Source organism: Poecilia reticulata, chromosome 21 (assembly GCF_904066995.2).
Source record: "Poecilia reticulata chromosome 21, P_reticulata-male-v2, whole genome shotgun sequence".
Classification (NCBI taxonomy): Eukaryota; Metazoa; Chordata; class Actinopteri; order Cyprinodontiformes; family Poeciliidae; genus Poecilia; species Poecilia reticulata.
The window spans coordinates 672,349-694,456 of NC_088850.1; the positions used below are offsets into that span (position 1 = coordinate 672,349).

The window sequence follows — 22,108 nt, forward strand, 5'->3', positions numbered from 1 at the left end:
TACTGAATTAAACAGTGATGATCTGTCAAAATATTGCACTTGACTAAAGAAATATTTGCTGAAATAAAATGTAACAAACCGACAAAATAAATACAAAATATGCAGCAATAATCTGTGTGATGAATTAACATACATATGCGTGTTTTTGGACATTTTTATGGATTATTTGAGTCAGATGAAATAGCTAAATTAATTTCGTTTCAATTTACCGAAACGTGTCTTAAAAAGCCACTTGATTTAAATTCAGAAAGGTGACCATGTTGGATCCGTTCACTGTGAGGTTTGACTCAGACAAGAGAAAGAAGCTGAAGTTCAGATAGATAGTTTATTTGGTTCTGGTCAGAAATGGTGTCGGTGCCTCTGGAGTCCAAACCTGCAGTGAAGCTGGCGTGGCATCAAACAGGAACAGTGACAGCAGCTTGGCGACGGTGCAAACAGAACCCAACAGAACCCAACAGAACCAGGCTGGGATCAGCATCCGTTCGAAGCAGCAAACCGAAGTAGTGACCGATGAGCAGCCGGATCCTCGGTATCAGACTCTCAGCTCTTTCCTGCTGCAGAGGCCGAGCTGCACACCGTCGACTTCCTCAGCTCGATCTTCACCGCCGGGCCTTCGGCCCGGGACTCCAGCCTCGTCACAGCGGACACACCCACAACCGTCTTCCCGTTGAGCTGCACAGGGATCCGTGAGGCTGCGCTCGGAGCCGAACTGAGCTGGAAACGTAAAACCAGGATGAGCAGGAGACACGGGTCCTGGATGGAGAAACCCTGAAGACCCGACCCTCTTAAAGGGACAGTTCTGAACTTTTCTAGTAACGTTTTAAGCCGTTACCAGCAGTAGATGTTAGCATGTTCCCCCTTTGAAGCCAACGACCAGTGGGGGGCACCGCTAGCTAAAAAGCTATCAGCGCTAATAGGGCTGCCCCCCCTCTACATATGGTCCCTTATTTTAATGAAAGGTGGCAGCCCTACGCGCTAACCATGAAGCGCTAATCATAAATGTTAACGATGAAGCACTTATTTCAGCCATGTTGATACCCACCATGTGTCAATGAGACTCTGCTAGCATAAACAACACGGTCTGGAAGTAAAACTCAGTGTTCACACCAGATCTCCATTTCACTCTGGTGCTGTACTTCTGCATCTAAGCTCTTCTCTCACTCGTGACCTAAATATGACTCCCGGTCCATCTTGGTCAGACAGTCGAAGATACAGTTGCCAACCAAAACACCCCCAAGGTCCGTCATGGTCAGACAACCTGAGTCGCAGTCACATGGAATGGCTAGCAGCGGCTAGCAAGGCCACAAACAATGACTTTAACTTGTAATTGTTGCGTAGTTTCAACAAAAATAGACCTGATGTCTCGGTTGGTTGGGCAGCTGGAGATGCTGGTGGTCAGTGAGGACCCACTGACTTTAAAACAGGGTGTCCACAGTGGGTCCTGGTTCCCCGGCATCCTGCATGTTCTAGTCTCTCCCTGGTGGCTGTAACAGCCTCCTCAGCAGGTCAATGTTCTGCTTAGGTCTCTAACGAGCCATCATTTGATGCAGGAGTGCTAAACCAGGGAGAGACACAGGATGCCTCCAGGACCCACCTTGGACCCCCTGCTTTAATGTCTTCTAATTGCTGCATACACTGTCAGACCGAATTTCCATCGGATCAGGAGCCAGAACACCATCTGATACCTGCATAATCCTCAGTCACCTGCAACAATTCAGAAGCATTTGAAGTGTCAGGAGATCACAGACACTCACCAGAGACTGCGTGGGTCTGGACGCTGCAGTGGTCACAGGGTTGATGGTTATACTGCTGGTCATCTTGTTCTGGCGTGGGGAGCGGAGCACCGTTCCAGTTTCCTGGCAGTCGCAGCTACTGCCTGTTGGTCTGAGAGGACTGCTGCTGCCCTCAGCGCTCCTCTGGAACTGGGAGCCCAGGTGGATGTGGATCTTGTTGTCCTCCGTCGTTATGATGTTGCTGCTGAACTTCCTGTCTGGTGGTGTCATCTTGATCAGCGTCCGCCTGGTGGTGCTCTCGTGAGGGTCGGATGAAGCACACGCCTCAGCTACCGGCGTGGTGCTGACTGTGATGATGGACACCGGCGACTGCAGCCCAGCGATGCTGTTGGGCTTCTCTGGACTCTTGGTCCTGGAGATGCTGGTGACCGTAACTGGAGACTTGACCCGATCAGGGTCTCTGCTTACAGTACAGACAGTTGAGGGTTTGGGGACTATGGTGATGCGAGGCTGCTGAAGACCAAGCGTTGGGATGATGGTGGTGCTGGAGAAGAAGTCCTCAGCCCGCGGGCTGGTGATCTCCAGGGTGGCCGTGCTCGACCCGTGGTCTGGTGTCACACGGATGTGAAGGGGTCGTCCCAGATTCGGGGGCATTGAGGAGGAGCCTCTGGTCTGAGTCGGAGTGACGGCCTCCTTCTTGCCCATCCAGGGTGTTGAGGGTCTCCCTCCATGGTCTGCTGACGCCGGAGGGTATCGATCCAGAACCGCCGGCCTCTTCAGGCCGTGTTGTCTGAGGTTGTTCATGAGGTGGTTCTCCTCCTGAACGGACTTCCGGATAAATCCGGCTGCGGTTTCGTCCTCGGCCGACCCGTTTGACTCCGTCTGGACCGCCGTGGAGGCGACAGGGACGTCCACCATCCTCCTGCCGTTCACACCGGGCCTCAGGGCTCGGCTGTAGCGCTTCGAGGCCTCCAGCTCCCTGGCCAGGTTCTCCACATCCACACTCAGGCGCCTCTTCTTCTCTTCTTCCTCCAGGAACCTCTGCTGGAGGACGGAGAAGTCCACCTGCAGCTGGGAGAGCTGGTCCTCCTTGTTCATGAGTTCGTGGATTTTCTCCTTGAGGGCCAGGACTTGGACCCGCAGCTCTCTGGTCTTGGCCTCCTCCACCTTGCAGCGGATCCTCAGCTGGGCCTCCAGGCTCTTGGCCTCGCCTCGCTCCACTGCTTTGCTCCTGGCCACCTGAGCCTTCATCTCGTCCACCAGCTTGGACAGCGTGTTTGCTCGGTCCTGCTCGTGTCTGAACTTCTTCTCCAGCAGGTCGTATTCGTCCTCCGACCTCATCAGGTCTCCCTCCACCACCTGCAGCTGCTCCAGCCGGCCTCTAAGCCTCTCTATCTCGGTGGTGAGCTTCTGGACTCGGTCGTCTTCTTCTCGGTCTCTGTTGGCCATCTCCTCCAGTCTGTCTGCTCCCATCTTCTTCAGCTTCTCGTTCAGCTCGTCGCGCTCTCCCTCGCTGTTCCTCAGCGTCGATCGGAGCTCCTCCCTCTCCAGAGTCAGACCTTCCAGCTGGACTTGTGTCTCTGACTTGAACCGGAGGAACTTCTTGCTCTCCTCTATCAGCTTCTCGGTGACCTCCGTGACCTTCCCTTGCTCTGCCTTCAGCATCGTACTCAAGTCTTCGTGTTTCTGCTCCTCCTGCTTCAGCCGCTCCCCCATCGTCTTCCTCTCGTCCACCAGGATGACGGTGAAGGACTTCAGCTTCAGCAGTTCCTCTCTGAGGGCCGACTCGTTTGTCTCCAGCTTGGACTCGGACGACTCCAGCTCCTTCAGCCGAGTCCGAAGCCGCTCCAGGTCTGTGCCCAGGTCCTTCACCGCCTTCCTCTCCTTCTCCAGGTTTTGGTGCAGCTGGGCGCTCTCCGTCCGGCTCCTGCCGAACGCCGCCTCCAGCCTGTCCAGCTCCGCCATCCTCTTCTGGAGGCCGTCCACCTGCAGCCGCAGCTCCTGGTTGCGGTTCTGCTCGTCCTGCAGCCGGTTCCTCAGCTCCCTGCACTGCGTCTCGGTCTTGGTGATCTCCTCGTCTTTGCCCTCCATCTCCAGGACTTTCTTCCTCAGGTTCTCCAGCTCTGCGGTGAGGGAGGAGTTCCCGCGCTCTCCACTGCCGATCTTCTCCCGCAGCTGCTGCAGGTCCTCCTCAGATTTCTGCAGCAGCGCGTTCCTGTCCTGCAGCTCCCCGGCCCTCTGCGCCAGCCCGTCCAGCTTCAGCCTCAGCTGCTGGTTCTGGGACTCCTGGTCGGCCATCTTGGCCAGCAGGTCTTGGTGCTCCTGCCTGAACCTCGCCTGTTGGGCCTCCAGCTCCGCCTCCAGGCGCAGCGCCTTCTGCCCGTCCTGCAGGGCGGCGGTGCTGGACGCGGCCAGCCGCCGCTCCCGGTCCTGCAGCTTCTGGCTGAGGTCCTGGATCTTCTGGTCCTGCTGGCCGATGTGTTGGACGTGCAGCTGCCGCTCGTCCGCCAGCAGCAGAGTGAAGGACTGGAGCTTCCCCAGCTCGTCCTGCAGCGTGTCCAGCCTCCGGCGCTGGTCCTGGTCCCGCCGGGCCTGCTGGGCCTTCTCCTGCTCCAGCAGCCGCTTCAGTCTGAGGGAGGAACCGGGCCGGCAGTCACTCAGTACATCTTAAATCAAAATTAAATCACAAAATGTCATTAAAATATTTAATTCATTGAATAGAATTTAAATTGAACAGAACTAAACGCTGTGCAGCAGCTGCTGCTTCACTGCTTCAGATCCGGTTCTGGTTCCGGTTCCTCTCTTCGGATCAGGAGTTCTGGACGACTAGCAGCTCATAAATCAGCTGAGCGCAGCCGGCCCCGGGCAGAAGCAGGCGCGGCGCTCACCTCTCCCTCTCCTGCTCCAGCAGGTTGGTGAAGTCGTCGCTCTTGTTGATGAAGTCGGCGTGTTTCCGCTTCTCGCCGTCCAGCTCCATGACGGTGCGGCGGTGGCATTTCTCCGCCAGCAGCAGCTGCTCCAGCATCCGCCTGTACGTCTCCTTCTGCTTGTCCTCCAGACGGTCCAGCTGCAGGACGAGACCAGAACCTGTCAGCAAACCGTCCGGCCCGGTTCCCACGCCGGAACCGGCTGCTCCGCAGAGCCTGGGGGTCCTGCTGCAGCTCTGGGCCACACCGCTGACTTAATTAATACAAAAATTAAAGAATAACAAATAAGAAAATAAAAGAATACAAAAAATAAACAAAAATAAAAAAGGAAAAAACACAAAATTTTAAAAAATTTAATAAAAATATTTGTAACAAATTAAAAATAAATAATAAATCAAATGATTTAAACATAAATTCTAAAAATCTACCAATAAAGATACCAACTGTACGGTGGTGGCAGCATCATGCTGAGGGCTTGTTTGAAGTTTAGCTCAGAATGTTCAACAAACATTTAAACCAATCAGAACCGGACCGGGTCAAAGGGCCCAATCAGCTGGAAGGAGTCGGTCAGACCCGCTTTGACCTTCTGACCTCAGCCATCGGCCTCTCGTACACGTCCTCTGTGCGCTGGTTGCCATGGAGAAGCGTGGCGTCCCTCTGCAGCGCCTGCAGCGGCCTGCAGGGGGCAGCAGAGCCGTAGTGGGCCTCCAGGGTCTCCGGTCCGGTTCTGTCGGACCGCAGCAGCCTGATGACGTCATCCCGGGCCTGAGGACAGAAAACGGCTCAGATCGGTTCTGGACCCGGAGGAACCAGAAACCAGAACATGGAGAAGAGTCCGACAGAACGGAGGATAATCAATAAACCAACCAATAATCAATCAATCAGCCCATCTGTTTCCATCCATCATCACCTGAACAACATTTAACATTTTAAAAAACCCAAAACGATTAAAGTCAAAATTCCATTTGAATAATAGTAATCACCATAATTCGTCTCAGACAGGAAACGGCTGAAGCGGCAGGAAGTGCCGACCGACTGGGACTCAGATGTCTCTCAAGATGGCGGCTTTACAGCGATGTAAACATCTAACAACTGTTGTAAAAATCAGTGGGAAGGTTTTCATTTATTATGCAAATAATTCAATAAAATCCACCTGGACGTTTCCTCTGAAAGCTGCTGAACCAGCAGAGACGTTCATCTGGACGCTAACGCACAAGCTAACATCCGGGCTGCAGCCAATCAGCACCAAGGAAGAGAAACGCCAGCCAATCGCGTGTCAGCATTCTGCTTTGGGATTTTCTTCAGAATATTTCAGATTTTTTAAAAATCCATAAATTGTCAGATTTTATGTAAATAACCTGCAGTAACATTTTGAACCTGTTTTACCCCCCAGGTGTTTACCCCCAGGTTTTACCCTCCAAGTGTTTTACCTCCCAGGTGTTTACCCCCCAGGTGTTTTACCTCCCAGGTGTTTTACCCCCCAGGTCTTTACCCCCCAGGTGTTTTACCCCCCAGGTGTTTTACCCCCCAGGTTTTTACCCCCCAGGTCTTTACCCCCAGGTTTTACCCTCCAAGTGTTTTACCTCCCAGGTGTTTACCCCCCAGGTTTTACCCCACAGGTGTTTTACCTCCCAGGTGTTTTACCCCCCAGGTGTTTTACCTCCCAGGTGTTTTACCCCCCAGGTCTTTACCCCCCAGGTGTTTTACCCCCCAGGTGTTTTACCCCCCAGGTTTTTACCCCCCAGGTCTTTACCCCACATGTGTTTTACCTCCTAGGTGTTTTACCTCCCAGGTGTTTTACTCCCCAGGTGTTTACCCCCCAGGTGTTTTACCCCCCAGGTGTTTTACTTCCCAGGTGTTTACCCCCAGGTTTTACCCCACATGTGTTTTACCCCCCAGGTGTTTTACCTCCCAGGTGTTTTACTCCCCAGGTGTTTACCCCCAGGTTTTACCCCCCAGGTATTTACCCCCCAGGTGTTTTACCCCCCAGGTTTTACCCCCCAGGTGTTTTACCCCCCAGGTCTTTACCCCACATGTGTTTTACTCCCCAGGTGTTTACCCCCCAGGTGTTTACCCCCAGGTTTTACCCCCCATTTGTTTTACCCCCCAGGTCTTTACCCCACATGTGTTTTACTCCCAAGGTCTTTACCCCACATGTGTTTTACTCCCCAGGTTTTACCCCACAGGTGTTTTACCTCCCAGGTGTTTACCCCCAGGTTTTACCCCCCAGGTGTTTTACCCCCCAGGTTTTACCCCCCAGGTCTTTACCCCACAGGTGTTTTACCTCCCAGGTGTTTACCCCCAGGTTTTACCCCCCAGGTGTTTTCCCCCCCAGGTGTTTACCCCCCAGGTGTTTTACCCCCCAGGTGTTTACCCCCAGGTTTTACCCCCCAGGTGTTTTACCCCCCCCAGGTGTTTTACCCCCCCTCCAGGTGTTTACTCCCCAGGTTTTACCCCACAGGTGTTTTACCTCCCAGGTGTTTACCCCCAGGTTTTACCCCCCAGGTGTTTACCCCCAGGTGTTTACCCCCCAGGTGTTTTACCCCCCAGGTGTTTACCCCACAGGTGTTTACCCCACAGGTGTTTACCCCCCAGGTTTTACCCCACAGGTGTTTTACCTCCCAGGTGTTTACCCCCAGGTTTTACCCCCAGGTCTTTACCCCACATGTGTTTTACTCCCCAGGTTTTACCCCACAGGTGTTTTACCCCCCAGGTGTTTACCCCACAGGTGTTTTACCCCCCAGGTGTTTACCCCCAGGTTTTACCCCACAGGTGTTTTACCCCACAGGTGTTTTACCCCACAGGTGTTGTAGGTTCCTAAATAATGAAGCCATAAGCTTGACGCTCTCCGTACTTCCCCTTCGATCCACTTGATAACGAAAACGACGAAAAACCAGACTGGGTCCTCTTGATAAAGTTAACGGTTTACTTCAAAAATAAAAACGGTACAAATGTTACTTTTCCACAAAAAATAATAGAGTAAACTAAAGGTCTTAAGCGAGAGAAAAAAGTGAGATAGAAAGAGAGAGAGAGAGAGAGAGGTCAAAAAACTGTGTGGCTCCACTCCAACTGCCCAACCAAGTCCCCCTAGCCACACCCTCAAATCCTTAACTCCAATTACCTATGCAAATTTACAAGAAGACCTTAGTAATCCAATATAACAGATTAGTATGAAATAGAGATACAATTTGTAATTATTTTTCTCCAAATAAACAAGTTACCATAAGAAATATAAACATAATTTATACTAAAGATCTGAATGAACTAAAATTCAATTTAGGCTTCTACATTACCGGCCCCTAATTGTTATCAATATTCTTGAAACAATTACAAACAGTAGAGTTTACATAAACAAGAAAAGCCTAAATTACGTTACATTTGCAGAGAAAATGAAGTCCATTGTCTTTCACCTCATGGATGAGGCCTTGACCTTAGATCCTTTATCGGTCATCTTCTGATCCCTGCAGAAGACAGAGCTTTGTTATGGGACGACAAAGCTCATTAGTCTTAGTCTTTACTTTCACCTGCCGAACAAAGCCACTTCTGTCTGGAAATGTCTCCACAATTCTTCCAAGTGGCCATGAGTTCCTGGGAGAGGTGTCGTCCACGATCAGAACCACGTCTCCCACACAGAAGTTTCTTTTAGGTGAAGACCATAGCTGGCGTTCTTGGAACTGGGATAGATATTCCCTGCACCAGCGTTTCCAGAAGATATCTGCGAGGTACTGTACCTGTCTCCAACGGCGATTTGTGTACTGATCGTCCTTCTGAAAGACTCCTGGTGGTAATTCAGGTTTGACCTTTAGCAACAACAGATGATTAGGGGTTAGTGCCTCCAGGTCGTGAAGGTCTGATGAAGCCTTTGTAATGGGCCTGCTGTTTATAATTGCTTCTGCTTCACAAAGCAAGGTGTGTAGACCCTCCTCATCCAAAAGTTGCTCCTTGACTGTGATGTTCAGGATTTTCCTCACTGAACGGATTAGACGCTCCCAGCTTCCTCCGTGATGTGAACCCATTGGTGGATTGAAATGCCACTGAACACCATCCTGTTGCAAAGGACTTTCAATTTTGCTGGTGTTCCATGCTTTAATTGCTCTTCTTATCTCAGCGTCTGCTGACTTGAAGTTGGTCCCATTATCTGAATACATCTCTCTCACCTGTCCTCTTCTGGCAACAAATCTTCTGATTGCGTTCAGACATGCATCGGTGTCAAGTGAAGAGGCAATCTCGAGATGCACGGCTCTTATAGCAAGACAGGTGAAGATAACGCCGTATCTCTTTACTTGACTTCTACCTCTTTTTACTAGGAGCGGGCCGAAATAATCAACGCCAACTCTGGTAAATGGAGGATCATCCGGAAGGATCCTGCAGGTTGGTAGATCTGCCATAAGTTGCTTGCCAGTGGTTCCATGTAGCCTTTTGCAGATTACGCATTTGGACAGAAATCTTCTGATGGCTCCGCTAGCTCCTGGGATCCAGAATCTTTGCCGCAGCTGAGCCAACATGTGATTCCTTCCTGCATGAGCTGTAGTGTTGTGAATGTGTCTCAGCACGAGCTCTGTAACATGTGAGTCCTTTGGCAGGATGACTTGCTGTCTGGAGTCAAAAGGCATTGCTGTACGGTGCAACCTTCCACCAACTCTCATAACTCCGTCTTCTAGCACTGGATTTAGCTTAAAGAGTGAGCTACTTTTCTTTACCCTCCGATGTTCTTGCAGCATAGCCAAATCTTCTTTGAAACTTTGCCTTTGACAGTATTTAACAATTTCTGTTTCTGCTTCAACCAAGTTGTCACATGTCAGATTATTTGCTTTGAAACTCTTCTTGAACCTGTCCATCTTGTTTTCATCTTTTAGTTCCTTCCTCTTTTCTTTAAGTTCCTTCAGCAACTCCTTCAGTTTTAAGAACCAAGCTGCAGCACGTTTCAGCTTTGTCCAAGAAGAATAATGGCTCATCAACGGATCCAGGACGTCCTTCGATTCTTGTACATGAATGATGTGCACTTGAGTCGTTCTTTTGATCTCCGGGTCATCAATATCTGGCATTCCAGGATCTGGATTTTTGGGCCATTGGTCATGTGAAGCGAGCAAGAAACTGGGTCCAGATAGCCAAACCTCATTTTTCAGAAATTCTTCCACAGTTTGTCCTCTTGAAACATGATCAGCTGGATTCAGATTAGTGTTGATGTATCTCCACTGTGATGTCTCAGAGTGTTCCAGGATGGCTGAGATCCTATTGGAGACAAAAGTCTTGAATCTGGTGCTTTCACTCCTGAGGTACTTTAGCACAGCCGTGCTGTCAGTCCAAAAGACCGATTTAGCGAGCTTCAGCTCCAGCTCCTTTCTTAGCAGTGTGTCCATCTTTGTTGCAACTGTGGCAGCTGTCAATTCCATTCTTGGGATGGTTGGTGACTTTAAAGGTGCAACCCTTGTCTTGGCCATGATCAATGTGCATTGAGTTTCCCCAGTTTCAGAGCGCAGCAGTAGGTAACTTGCTGTTCCATAGGCATCTTCACTTGCATCAGCAAAGTGATGAAGTTGTGCGTACACTGGCACACCAAACTGCTTTGACTTGACACATCGGTTGATTCCAAACTTCTCGAGCAGAGACAGACTTGAAATCCAACTTTTCCAGATTTTTACAACATCGTCTGGTAGATCTTCATCCCAGCTATACTTCTGCCGACATAAATCCTGTAGAATTCTTTTTGCTGGAAGTATTACTGGAGCAAGAAATCCCAAAGGGTCAAAGATGGAGCTGACCAAGGAAAGCAGACCTCTCCTAGTGTGTGGTCGATCTTTGGGGTTGATCTTGAACCTGAACTGATCTGATTCAGTACACCACTGGATGCCCAATGTTCTTTCCATCGGCAGATGGTCTTCATCTAAGTCCAGACTTTTAAATCCTTGTGCCTTTTCCTCTTCTGGAATTGAACTGAGCACCTTCCTGCTGTTACTTGACCATTTGGTCAGTCGAAAACCTCCTTTTTTCAACATGCTTCTTAACTCAGCGCATAGTGTGATGGCTTTGTCTTCATCAGAAACTGACTTAAGACAGTCATCTACGTAAAAATTTTTCTGCACTGTTTTGACCGTCTCCTCAGTAAATTCATCTGCAAAATCTGTAGCACACCTTTGAAGTGCATAGGTAGCAACACTTGGTGATGATGTTGCACCAAAAATGTGCACTAACATCTTGTGTTCGACCAGATCCATGTCATAGTTCCCCTCAGGCCACCAGAGAAACCTAAGGAGATCTGTGTCCTCACTGCAGACTCTAACTTGGTGGAACATGGCCTCAACATCCGCCATAACCGCCACGGGCTCTTGACGGAACCTCACAAGAACACCTACCAGAGAGCTTGTAAGGTCCGGCCCCTGCAATAGTTGTTGGTTCAATGCTGTTCCTTGAAAGCTTGCTCCACAGTCAAAGACGACTCGCAGTTTCTGCTTGGTTGGATGTCTAACCCCATGATGAGGAAGATACCATGTTCTTCCCTCTGGGCCACAGGTATTACTGTCAAGTTTCACTGCAAAGCCTCTCTTGAGCAGATCATTGATAAATCCAACATACTCTCCATGAAACTTAATGTCCTTTGAAAACCTCTTACGTAAATTCAGTGCACGTTGCACTGCAACTACTCTGTTGATTGGCATTTTTATAGACGTCTCCTTCACTGGGAGGCAAATCCTATAATGACCATCTTCCAATTTCACAGATTGAGACACCATTCTCATAAACTGATGATCGTCCTTGGACATCTCCATGGCTTCACTTTGTCCAGCATCAGGAAAGTCCTGTTTGAACTGCAGTTGCCAGAGTTCCTCTAGTTTAGCCACTGAGATCCGGTTTGCAGTAATTCCTGTCAATGTGTCGCTCATCATGTCCATTTTGCCTCTAAGCGGTCCATTCACCGTCCAGCCCAAGATTGTCTTTACTGCATACGGTCCTTTGTCCACACTGTTAATTACTTGCAATGGTTCCATAGCTTTGGGAACATTTGCTCCAATAAGCAATCCGACCTCTGCTTGAATAGTGGGAATTTTCACCTCCTTTAGGTGGGGCCAACCATCAATATCCTCTTGACAGGGAATGTTGTCCTTAGTTACAGGAATTTCTTTCTGTGAATAAACCTCAGAAAGTTCCACAAATTGGTTGGTATTCAAGTTGCTGACCTCCAAACCAGTCACAATGCGTGTATTCACGACTGATTCATTTCCCATAGTTCGCAACGAAATGTTGATGTTGCGCCCATTCATGTTCAACTGATTAATCAGTGACTCTGTAGCAAAGGAAGCTGAGCTACCAGGATCTAAAAATGCATAAGTTGTCACTGTCTTGGTTCCCTTTTGTGCCTTAACACACACTGGAATGATCGATAGGACACAATCGTCCCTACCGGCCCCGGTGACACCACAGGTTTCAGCTGTTTGTACAAAAGCAGTTGTTACAGATTGCTGTTCATAACTTTCCTTCACTGACTCTTCTTTAGTGCTTTTGGCTGTAATATGTAAGGATGTGGGGTGACATCTTAAGCATTCTTGACACTTAAGTTTCTGCTTGCAACTGCTACTCATATGACCTTGCTTCAAACATGCAAAACACAAACCTTTGCTTCTCAAGAATTCAATTTTGTCCTTATGTAGCTTGCTCTTGAATTTTTTGCAAACTGTGAGGCTGTGGTGCTCTCCACTACAATAAATGCAAGGTTTGGTGGTAGTCTCTGTTGTTGTAGGTGGTGTTTTTGAAGATTCTTGTTTGTCATCTTCTGTCTTTTGGGGAACAACGGTTGTGGTAAACACCTTCTTTGGTTTGGATGATTCCATGTATTGTTTTGGTTTTGGTTTAGTAGATTCTTTTGTGGTTATGGTGGTGTCCTTTAAGTTTCCATAGAGGGGATGTAAAAGGTACTTAACCTGCTGGTTCAAAAAGTTAACAAAGTCCTTGAATTTAGCTCTTTTCTTGGTCCTTTCTTGCAGGTCACAGGCAGCCTTTCTCCATGATTCTTTGAGCCTGTATGGCAGTTTATTTGCCAAAGACTTTATATTAGCTGTGTTGTCCAAGTCTTCCAGATAGCTAATATCTATCATTGTGTTAGAGCAGCCAGTGAGAAAAAGTGCAAAGGACTGAAGAGCATGTCCATCTTCTGGTTTAATTGCTGGCCAATCCAAAGCCTCTTTAATGTAGGCCTCTGAAATCTTGAAGTCATCTCCAAAGAACTCCTTTAACATCTGTTTAGCTTTAGCATATCCTGTTGAAGGTTCCATATGAATGCAGCTCTTAACCAACTCGTGTGGTTGTCCACTTGTGTATTGCAGCAAAAACTGAAGTCGATCACGATCATTATCGGTACGACTCTCGATTCCATGTTCGATGGCTCCAATAAAAGATCTGTATTCCAACGGTTCTCCGTTAAATACTGGTATGGTGAGATGTGGAAGAAGTGATGCCTTATGGTTCTTCACCAAGTACTCTGTGACATGGCCTTGTTGTGAGATAGCTTGGCAAAGCCCGTCCAGTACTGGCCCATGCTGATCTCTAGGTTCAACTTCTGGTGCAGATGTAGCCATTTGAACATGTGCAGCTGGAGCAGTGTGTTTAAAGCTGGCTGATTTTAATGTGTTCTGTGAGGGTAGCTGCAATATAGGTTTTATGTCTTCTTCACCGTCTTTTTGATCAGCTTGAAAAATGCTGTTCTCTTCTTGAACATTTTCGTATTTCTGCAAAATCTCCATTTTAGCATTGGATTCTGCTAATGCTGTTTGCATTGCATGTCTTTCTTTCCTTGCCCTTAAAGCAGCTTCAAAAATCTTTTGCTGAGCTTCAAACTCTGCCTCTCGTTGCTTTTCTTGAGCCTCCAATTGAATCTTCTTGAAATTTTGCTCTGCATGCCACTCTGCTTCTTCCTTTTCAAGTTCTAGCTTTTCCTGTAAAGCAGCAGCCTTTGCCTTTAAAGCAGCTCGTTCTAATTCTGCTTTTAATCTCACTGATGAAGATGATGAGACTGAACTTCCACATTGTGATGAGGAACTACTTTTGTGTCTGCTTGTCCGCCTAGATGTCACAGACCTGCTATCTGCAGGTGTTATCTGTTTGTCACACTCCTCTGCCTGCTCAGCTCGATTCAACACGTCTTTCATCCATCCTTCACAACGCCAAAAGAAATCATCCATATCATCATGCTTCGGTCTGAACCAGTCTTTTTGATCTTTCATGTATTCTTCATCATCCATAACTTTCTGCAGACCAGAGTTGAGCTCTTTAAACTCTTCTTGCAAGCCGCTAAAATCCACACGAAGCTTATTTTTTACAGCATCAACGTTTGCGTCATTTTCCATTAACTGTTCAATTTGCTTCTTCAAGCTTGACACGTGGGCTAGCTTGGTCCTGCGTGCTTGGATTAGCTTAGACTTATGTTCTTCTGCAGCCTTCTCGGTCATTTTTACTGTTCGTTTTTCACAGTCTCGTTCGTCCATAACGAGCTACGCTTCTACGTCTTAAGGATAATAATGTCAACAGCACGTACCGTTCCACTTCGTAATTCCACCGAGTCGTAAAAGGCTTGCCTTTTTCCTTTTTTTTTACTCACGTACTTCAGCCGCAGCTGTCCACTTTCCACCACATCTATTAACGAGCCGTCTCCTACTCGACGTGTCGCTCGTTATCCAATTTGCTCCTTTTCCAAAGTCTTCGTGCTGTTTTCCGAAGATAATTCCTTCTAAGTTGGGTTGTTCCAAGTCGATACTGTCCATGTAGAGCAAGTTTTTTGACTAATGTAGGTTCCTAAATAATGAAGCCATAAGCTTGACGCTCTCCGTACTTCCCCTTCGATCCACTTGATAACGAAAACGACGAAAAACCAGACTGGGTCCTCTTGATAAAGTTAACGGTTTACTTCAAAAATAAAAACGGTACAAATGTTACTTTTCCACAAAAAATAATAGAGTAAACTAAAGGTCTTAAGCGAGAGAAAAAAGTGAGATAGAAAGAGAGAGAGAGAGAGGTCAAAAAACTGTGTGGCTCCACTCCAACTGCCCAACCAAGTCCCCCTAGCCACACCCTCAAATCCTTAACTCCAATTACCTATGCAAATTTACAAGAAGACCTTAGTAATCCAATATAACAGATTAGTATGAAATAGAGATACAATTTGTAATTATTTTTCTCCAAATAAACAAGTTACCATAAGAAATATAAACATAATTTATACTAAAGATCTGAATGAACTAAAATTCAATTTAGGCTTCTACAGGTGTTTTACCTCCCAGGTGTTTACCCCCAGGTGTTTACCCCCAGGTTTTACCCCACAGGTGTTTTACCTCCCAGGTGTTTACCGCCAGGTTTTACCCCCCAGGTGTTTACCCCCAGGTGTTTTACCCCCCAGGTGTTTTACCCCCCAGGTGTTTACCCCCAGGTTTTACCCTCCAGGGGTTTTACCCCCCAGGTGTTTACCCCCAGGTTTTACCCCCCAGGTGTTTTACCCCCCCCCAGGTGTTTTACCCCCCCTCCAGGTGTTTACCCCACAGGTGTTTTACCTCCCAGGTGTTTACCCCCAGGTTTTACCCCCCAGGTGTTTACCCCCAGGTGTTTACCCCCCAGGTGTTTACCCCCAGGTTTTACCCCCCAGGTGTTTTACCCCCCCCCCCCCCCAGGTGTTTACCCCCCAGGTGTTTTACCCCCCCAGCTGTTTTACCCCCCCAGGTGTTTACCCCCAGGTTTTACCCCCCAGGTGTTTTACCCCCCCCCAGGGGTTTTACCCCCCAGGTTTTACCCCCAGGTGTTTTACCCCCAGGTGTGCTACCTGCAGCTCCCCCTCCATGACGCCCAGCAGCTGCAGCAGGTCGGTCCTGGTCAGGTCCGGAGGATTCGTCCTGCATCTCTCTGGACATTTTGCAGTTTTGTTTGCCGTTCGGCCATCTTTCTCCTGTTTTGGTATTTTATTCCTCCTCTTCATCGCTTCTGGTGCTTCTTTCTCCCCCTCCTCCACCTGTTGCTGCTTGGTGAAGGCCTTGCCGTGCGTCTGAATGCCTCCATCCTCTGGGCCTGCAGTGCTGCAGCTCCTGGATCGCATGTTTCATCTGCAGGGAAGCAGGAAGAACCAGGCAGCTTTATTCAGCAGATACTGACTGCTCATCACCTCCCCACATAACCAGTCAAACTTTACATCCTGAAGCTGATGGGGCCACTGATGCTACGGCAGGAGGCTGATGACAGGAGGCGCTCAGACCAGGAGCGGAAGCAGGAAAACATGGCGTCCAGAGAGCAGCTGGCCGGGCGCCAATACTTCTGGGTCGTGATCTGATCCGGTAACCGACTGATGGCATCTGGCTGCTTTTAGCTGCAGCGTCTATTTTTACTCTGGACACCAACATAAAAATATCACTACAACAACAATATGAGGAGAAACACGAGACCAGTCAGGCTCCCACTGGGAGCCTGAGCTAACAGGGAACCAGAGCTAACAGGGAGCCAGAGCTAACAGGGAACCAGAGCTCACTGGGAGCCAGAGCTAACTGGGAGCCAGAGCTAACTGGGAGCCAGAGCTAACTGGGAGCCAGAGCTAACTGGGAACCAGAGCTAACTCGGAGCCAGAGCTAACAGGGAGCCAGAGCTAACAGGGAGCCAGAGCTAACTGGGAGCCAGAGCTAACTCGGAGCCAGAGCTAACAGGGAGCCAGAGCTAACAGGGAACCAGAGCTAACAGGGAACCAGAGCTAACTGGGAGCCAGAGCTAACTGGGAGCCAGAGCTAACTGGGAGCCAGAGCTAACTGGGAACCAGAGCTAACTCGGAGCCAGAGCTAACAGGGAGCCAGAGCTAACAGGGAACCAGAGCTAACAGGGAGCCAGAGCTAACAGGGAACCAGAGCTAACTGGGAGCCAGAGCTAACTGGGAGCCAGAGCTAACTGGGAGCCAGAGCTAACTGGGAACCAGAGCTAACTCGGAGCCAGAGCTAACAGGGAGCCAGAGCTAACAGGGAACCAGAGCTAACTGGGAGCCAGAGCTAACAGGGAGCCAGAGCTAACTGGGAACCAGAGCTAACTGGGAACCAGAGCTAACTGGGAACCAGAGCTAACATGGAGCCAGAGCTAACAGGGAGCCAGAGCTAACAGGGAGCCAGAGCTAACTGCTGCTAGCAGCCCAACACCATGAAATTAAACAGTTAACGCAAAATATGCCCTATTAGGATTTATTTGTTTATCTTTAATTTTTTATGTATAATGCAAAAATTAAGATTGTAATATTTACACTGGGACCAGTTGAAACCAGTGGGCTGAATCCAGGTCCTCCCAGTCTGAACTGGTTCCAGTTTAACCAGACGGATCATGTAGCCGTGAGAATAAATGATGTTTTTATTGGCGTTAAAAACACCTGAAAGGAAACATGGAGGCTGAATGACTCGGAACCGACCGGACCTTCCAGAACCACCAGCCGGACCTTCCAGCCGGACCTTCCAGAACCACCAGCCGGACCTTCCAGAACCACCTTCCAGAACCACCTTCCAGAACCACCAGCCGCCTCTCAGCCTCGGATCCTGCAGCTGTTGGTGAGAGAAGCTGAAACCCGAAGCTTCACATGGAAGCAGCTGGACGGACAGGAGCCAGAGCGGGTCGGTGAGAACCGCTCCCTGGGGAGCCGGGAACTTTCCCAGGCCCGGTCCGACCGAACAGAACCGCTCCGACCGAACAGAACCGGTCCGACAGAACAGAACCGGTCCGACCGAACAGAACCGCTCCGACAGAACAGAACCGGTCTGACAGAACATGTCCGACAGAACAGGACCGGTCTGACAGAACCGGTCCGACTGAACACAACCGGTCCGACTGAACAGAACCGGTCTGACAGAACAGGACCGGTCTGACAGAACATGTCCGACAGAACAGAACCGGTCCAACTGAACAGAACCGGTCTGACAGAACAGGACCGGTCTGACAGAACATGTCCGACAGAACAGAACCGGTCCAACTGAACAGAACCGGTCCGACCGAACAGAACCGGTCCGACCGAACAGAACCTGTACGACCAAACAGAACCGGTCCGACTGAACAGAACCGCTCCGACAGAACAGAACCGGTCCGACCGAACAGAACCGGTCCGACTGAACAGAACCGGTCCGACTGAACAGAACTGGTCCGTCTGGCGTTGAGAGGAGTCATGGCCTTCAACATGAGGTCACTTCCCACCAGACCCGAGGAAGAGGAGGAGGAAGATGTTCGGACCCGGATCATCCAGAACCAGAACCAGATGATCCGGCTGAAACCTCCATCGGTCTAATCTCATTCTGTGACCCAGAGCTCGATGGGTGAACCTAGAAGGTCAGAGGTCAATGAAATCATGGGTGAAACCTGGAGGCCCGTTGCCGTGCCAACTAGTTCTGTCTGTAAAAGTTATGAAAGAGGAAGAGGCCTGAGCTGACGGTGACCTTTGACCCTCTTAAAGGGCCAGTATCATGTAACTGTTTCCTTCAGTTGTTATAAAAATGTTACATATCAAACATGAATTAAAAGACATTTCACTTCCTGATTCAACATCTTCAAACTGGGTCTCTGTCTCTTTAAGAAGCTTCTGCTCTTCCTGAAGCTCCGCCTCCAGGAAGTCGTCCCAACATGGCTCCTGTATTAACCCTTTAACGTTTTCACCAGCGCTGCTCTGAGCAGCAGCTCCTTTAATGAGCTCAGCAGCTGGTTGCTAATTGCTGCTGGCTAGTCTGAAGGAGCTGAGTGGGGGAGGAGCTGCGGCTCGGAGGCGGGGCTAAGTCCACCCAGGTGTTTAGAAACTGAATGGTTGCCATGGAGACCAAAGATTTCTCAAACATGAAACAGATCAAGGCAAAATCAGAAAACATGCATTTGTAACGACACTGGCCCTTTAAATGTGTCAGGAAGCTGATAAACCTCCATGATTTAACTAGGACGTCAGCAGAGCCGAGGAAGAATCCGGACCTCGTCTTCATCACTCCCACAGCGATCCGCCTGGACCCGCCGGCTGACAGACACCGAGCCTGCTGCCGTGGCAACCAGCTGTTGTGGCCCAAACAGCGGGGCGCCGGCGCCGAATTAGAGCGGTGACCTCATGGTGCTCATCAGCGGGCCGGGTTCCGGACGGGTCCAGCGTAACCGTGGAAACCCTCTGGGAGGAGGCTGGAGCCGGAAAACCAGAACCTCTCTGACCCGATCCGGTCCAGCAGGGTTCTGGTTCCACCCGCTGTTTGGGTCCGATTGGTTCTGTTAGTTTTCCTTACAGAACTTCATCACTTCTGTTGTTCTGCTAAAAGAATGAACCAGAACCAAACCAGAACCAAACCAGAACCAGAACCAAACCAGAACCAAACCAGAACCAGAACCAAACCAGAACCCAACCAGAACCAAACCAGAACCCAACCAGAACCAAACCAGAACCAAACTAGAACCCAACCAGAACCAAACCAGAACCCAACCAGAACCCAACCAGAACCAAACCAGAACCCAACCAGAACCAAACCAGAACCCAACCAGAACCAAACCAGAACCAAACCAGAACCCAACCAGAACCAAACCAGAACCCAACCAGAACCCAACCAGAACCCAACCAGAACCCAACCAGAACCAAACCAGAACCCAACCAGAACCCAACCAGAACCGGCCCGGTAGGGTTAGTTCAACCAGATAACAAGGAGACAGAAGCAGAGCTGAATAATATAATATCATCCATCCATCATTCATCCATTCATCTCCAGCTCACGTTGCGGGTCACCTGGACAGGTATTATAATAATATTAATAATAATGATAATAATAATAATAATAATAATAATATTAATAATAATAATAATGATAATAATAATAATAATATTAATAATATTAATAATAATAATAATATTAATAATGATAATAATAATAATAATAATGATAATAATAATAATAATAATTATTATATCAGTCTGTTAATAGAAACTGTAAATATTATTCATTTTACACCAGAACCGTATAAAATTAAATCCTGTGTCTGATGGTTCCATCCAGTTCCAACTGGGTTCTACAGAACCGGTTCGGGTCAGTAGAACCTGCTGCAGTTACTCATTTTGGACTGAAGCCACACAGCGGCCACCTCTGTGACGTCACAGCCGCGCGCCCCCTGATGGACCGGCGCCCCAGGCGCAGAGCCACACCGAACCAGCACTGACTGGGAGAGTCAGGTAAAGTTCAGCAGATTTAAACTGGGAGGACTGGGAACCAGTTTACAACTAAAACTACAGCAATTAACACCTTCAGCCGCTCCAGAACCACCAGAACCTCTCACCTGTTCTGTCCTGATCGACCCAAACCTTCGGAACCGCCGGGCTCCTGCTGTGCTCAGTCCGGTCTGCGGTCCCGCCTCAGACAGGTGGAGGTGGAGCAGCTCCGCGGGGTCCAGCCCGGTTCTTTCTGGACCTCAGGACGTCCCGCCGGACTCACGGCGGCTGGTTGAGGTCATCAGCGGTGACTCTGCTCTAAATTTAACCGCTTCTCTCAGCGCGCCAGCGGCCAACTGACCCGGGCCTTTCCAGACAGCTGAATGTCAGCGGCCTTCCTCCTCCTCCTCCTCCTCCTCGTTACCGAGCTTTACTTTGAAATCTGCTCTCTGCTCTTAAACTGGTTCTAACTTGAGCTGTTTTCATTGTTTTCACACTATTTTCTCTCTTGCTGTTTAATAAAGGCATATCTTTGGGCAGCAGAGCGCTGAGCTGACAGTGACCTGCAGCGCCCCCTCCTGTCAGCCTCGGAACTACAGTCAGACCACAGAGTTTACTAGTACTTTTATTTAAAAACCCATTTTAACTACCCAGCACAAAGGAATGAACCGCTATGGAAAGACCTTAACAACAGCAGAATATGGAAAGACATTACAAACAATAATTAACGACATGACAACAATCAGCGCAGAGTCACACTGAGGAACATCAGCGCTCTGATATCGATCATATTAGAAAATTTAATATTTACCAATTAGGTAATTAGGCAGAAAAGTTCTAACCTTATGGGCAAATTATTGTATTTTAAATAGGAAAAAGACCAAAATAAACAAATAACCCAAATTAAGCATAAGAAAAACTAGATAACTACATAAATATACAGCTATATGGGTAGCTATCTACCAGGATGAATGGATGGATGGATGATGGATGGATGGATGGATGGATGATGGATGGATGGATGGATGGATGGATGGATGGATGGATGGATGGATGATGGATGGATGGATGGATGGATGGATGGATGGATGGATGGATGGATGGATGATGGATGGATGGATGGATGGATGGATGGATGCTACATCAATAGCTTGATAGCTAAACATCTATACAGATATCTACATAGCTTCATAGCTAGCTAAAAAGCTGCATAGATGTAAACAGCTATTTAGCACATAAATCACTAAAAAGCTATATAAATAGCAGGATGGCTACATAAATTGTTAGCTACCTGCAAAGGTAGCAAACTTTGTAGGTAGCAAGATGCACATTACTAAATGTAGCTTTATAGGTAGCTTGACTACATAGATGGCTACAACGATAGCTACATAGCTACGTAGATAGCTGCTAGCTACATTGACAATTATACAGATAGCTGCATTGACAGCTAGATAGACTTAGATAGATAGACTTAGATAGATAGACTTAGATAGCTATATAGATATTTACCTAGTGTAGCAATATATCATCATCATCATCATTATATCTTTATTACAGCAGCGAGTCTGTGGTTTTGGATTGAGCGGGAAAACCCGGATTTCCCGGAGAAAACCCAGAAAGAAACGAGCAGAAACAATCGGCTGGGATTGAAACCAGAAGGTTCAGTTCCAGCACCGAGCCGCTCAGTTTTTACGGAAGCAGGAAACTGTTTGGTCTCAAAGACATTTCAGAATAGATTCCTCCAGCAGGTCCTGGTGTGTCTGCAGCTGGAATGAGACGGAAACCGTCATTTGTGTTCGGCTGGGTTTCGGTTCTCTACCAGAACAGGCCTGCATAGCGAGAGGTGCGGAGCCGGTGGAACCACCTGGAGATGTTCTCCAGGTCCCGGTCGAAGGCTCCGAACATCCGGGCCAGAGTGTGCTCGGGTTTCCTGGTGATGTTCATCCTGGTTTCAAGGTAATCCAGAAGCAAGACGTCGAAACTGTTTCTTGCGAGCAGGGCGACTTTGAAAAGTTTCTGGATTGACCCGAAAGCCTCGTGGATTTCCTTGGAAATGGCCGCAGCGACGCGCTTCAGGTTTTCTGGCTGCAGCTCGAGTTGGGAACCAGCCATCTGGTTCTGTTGGACCATCAACCCGCACAGACGGCTCACCATCAGTTTCCGAACATCCGACGGGAAGAACTCGTACAGCTCCTCGGGGACGTTGATCATGTTTCTCAGGAGCAGACAGCAGAAGATGACGCCGCTGTCTGCGGTCGGCCCGGTGGCCGGAGACCGCGGATCGGACTGGTGGTCTGGGC

At 48.7% G+C, this 22,108-nt stretch overlaps 1 protein-coding gene across 1 annotated transcript; it reads right to left on the minus strand.

Annotated features, from left to right (window-relative positions):
• Positions 1–306: 306 nt before the first annotated feature.
• Positions 307–20,357, minus strand: filip1b (filamin A interacting protein 1b). The gene is made up of 6 exons (XM_008396947.3): positions 19,937–20,357; positions 15,462–15,738; positions 5,252–5,425; positions 4,622–4,800; positions 1,755–4,362; positions 307–714 (listed from the first exon to the last, which is right to left on the minus strand). Exons 2-6 carry the CDS (start codon positions 15,729–15,731, stop codon positions 541–543), a joined length of 3,405 nt encoding a protein of 1,134 aa, XP_008395169.2. The 5' UTR covers positions 15,732–15,738; positions 19,937–20,357; the 3' UTR covers positions 307–540.
• Between the last annotated feature and the right edge of the window lie 1,751 nt (positions 20,358–22,108).

Excerpts from the sequence above, each read along its gene's own strand:
- filip1b (XM_008396947.3), bottom strand. The coding sequence starts at position 15,731 with ATGCGATCCAGGAGCTGCAGCACTGCAGGCCCAGAGGATGGAGGCATT. Across the intron at positions 5,426-15,461 it reads TCATGGAGGGGGAGCTGCAG|GCCCGGGATGACGTCATCAG; the intron begins GTAGCACACCTG and ends TTCTGTCCTCAG. Across the intron at positions 4,801-5,251 it reads ACGAGAGGCCGATGGCTGAG|CTGGACCGTCTGGAGGACAA; the intron begins GTCAGAAGGTCA and ends CTCGTCCTGCAG.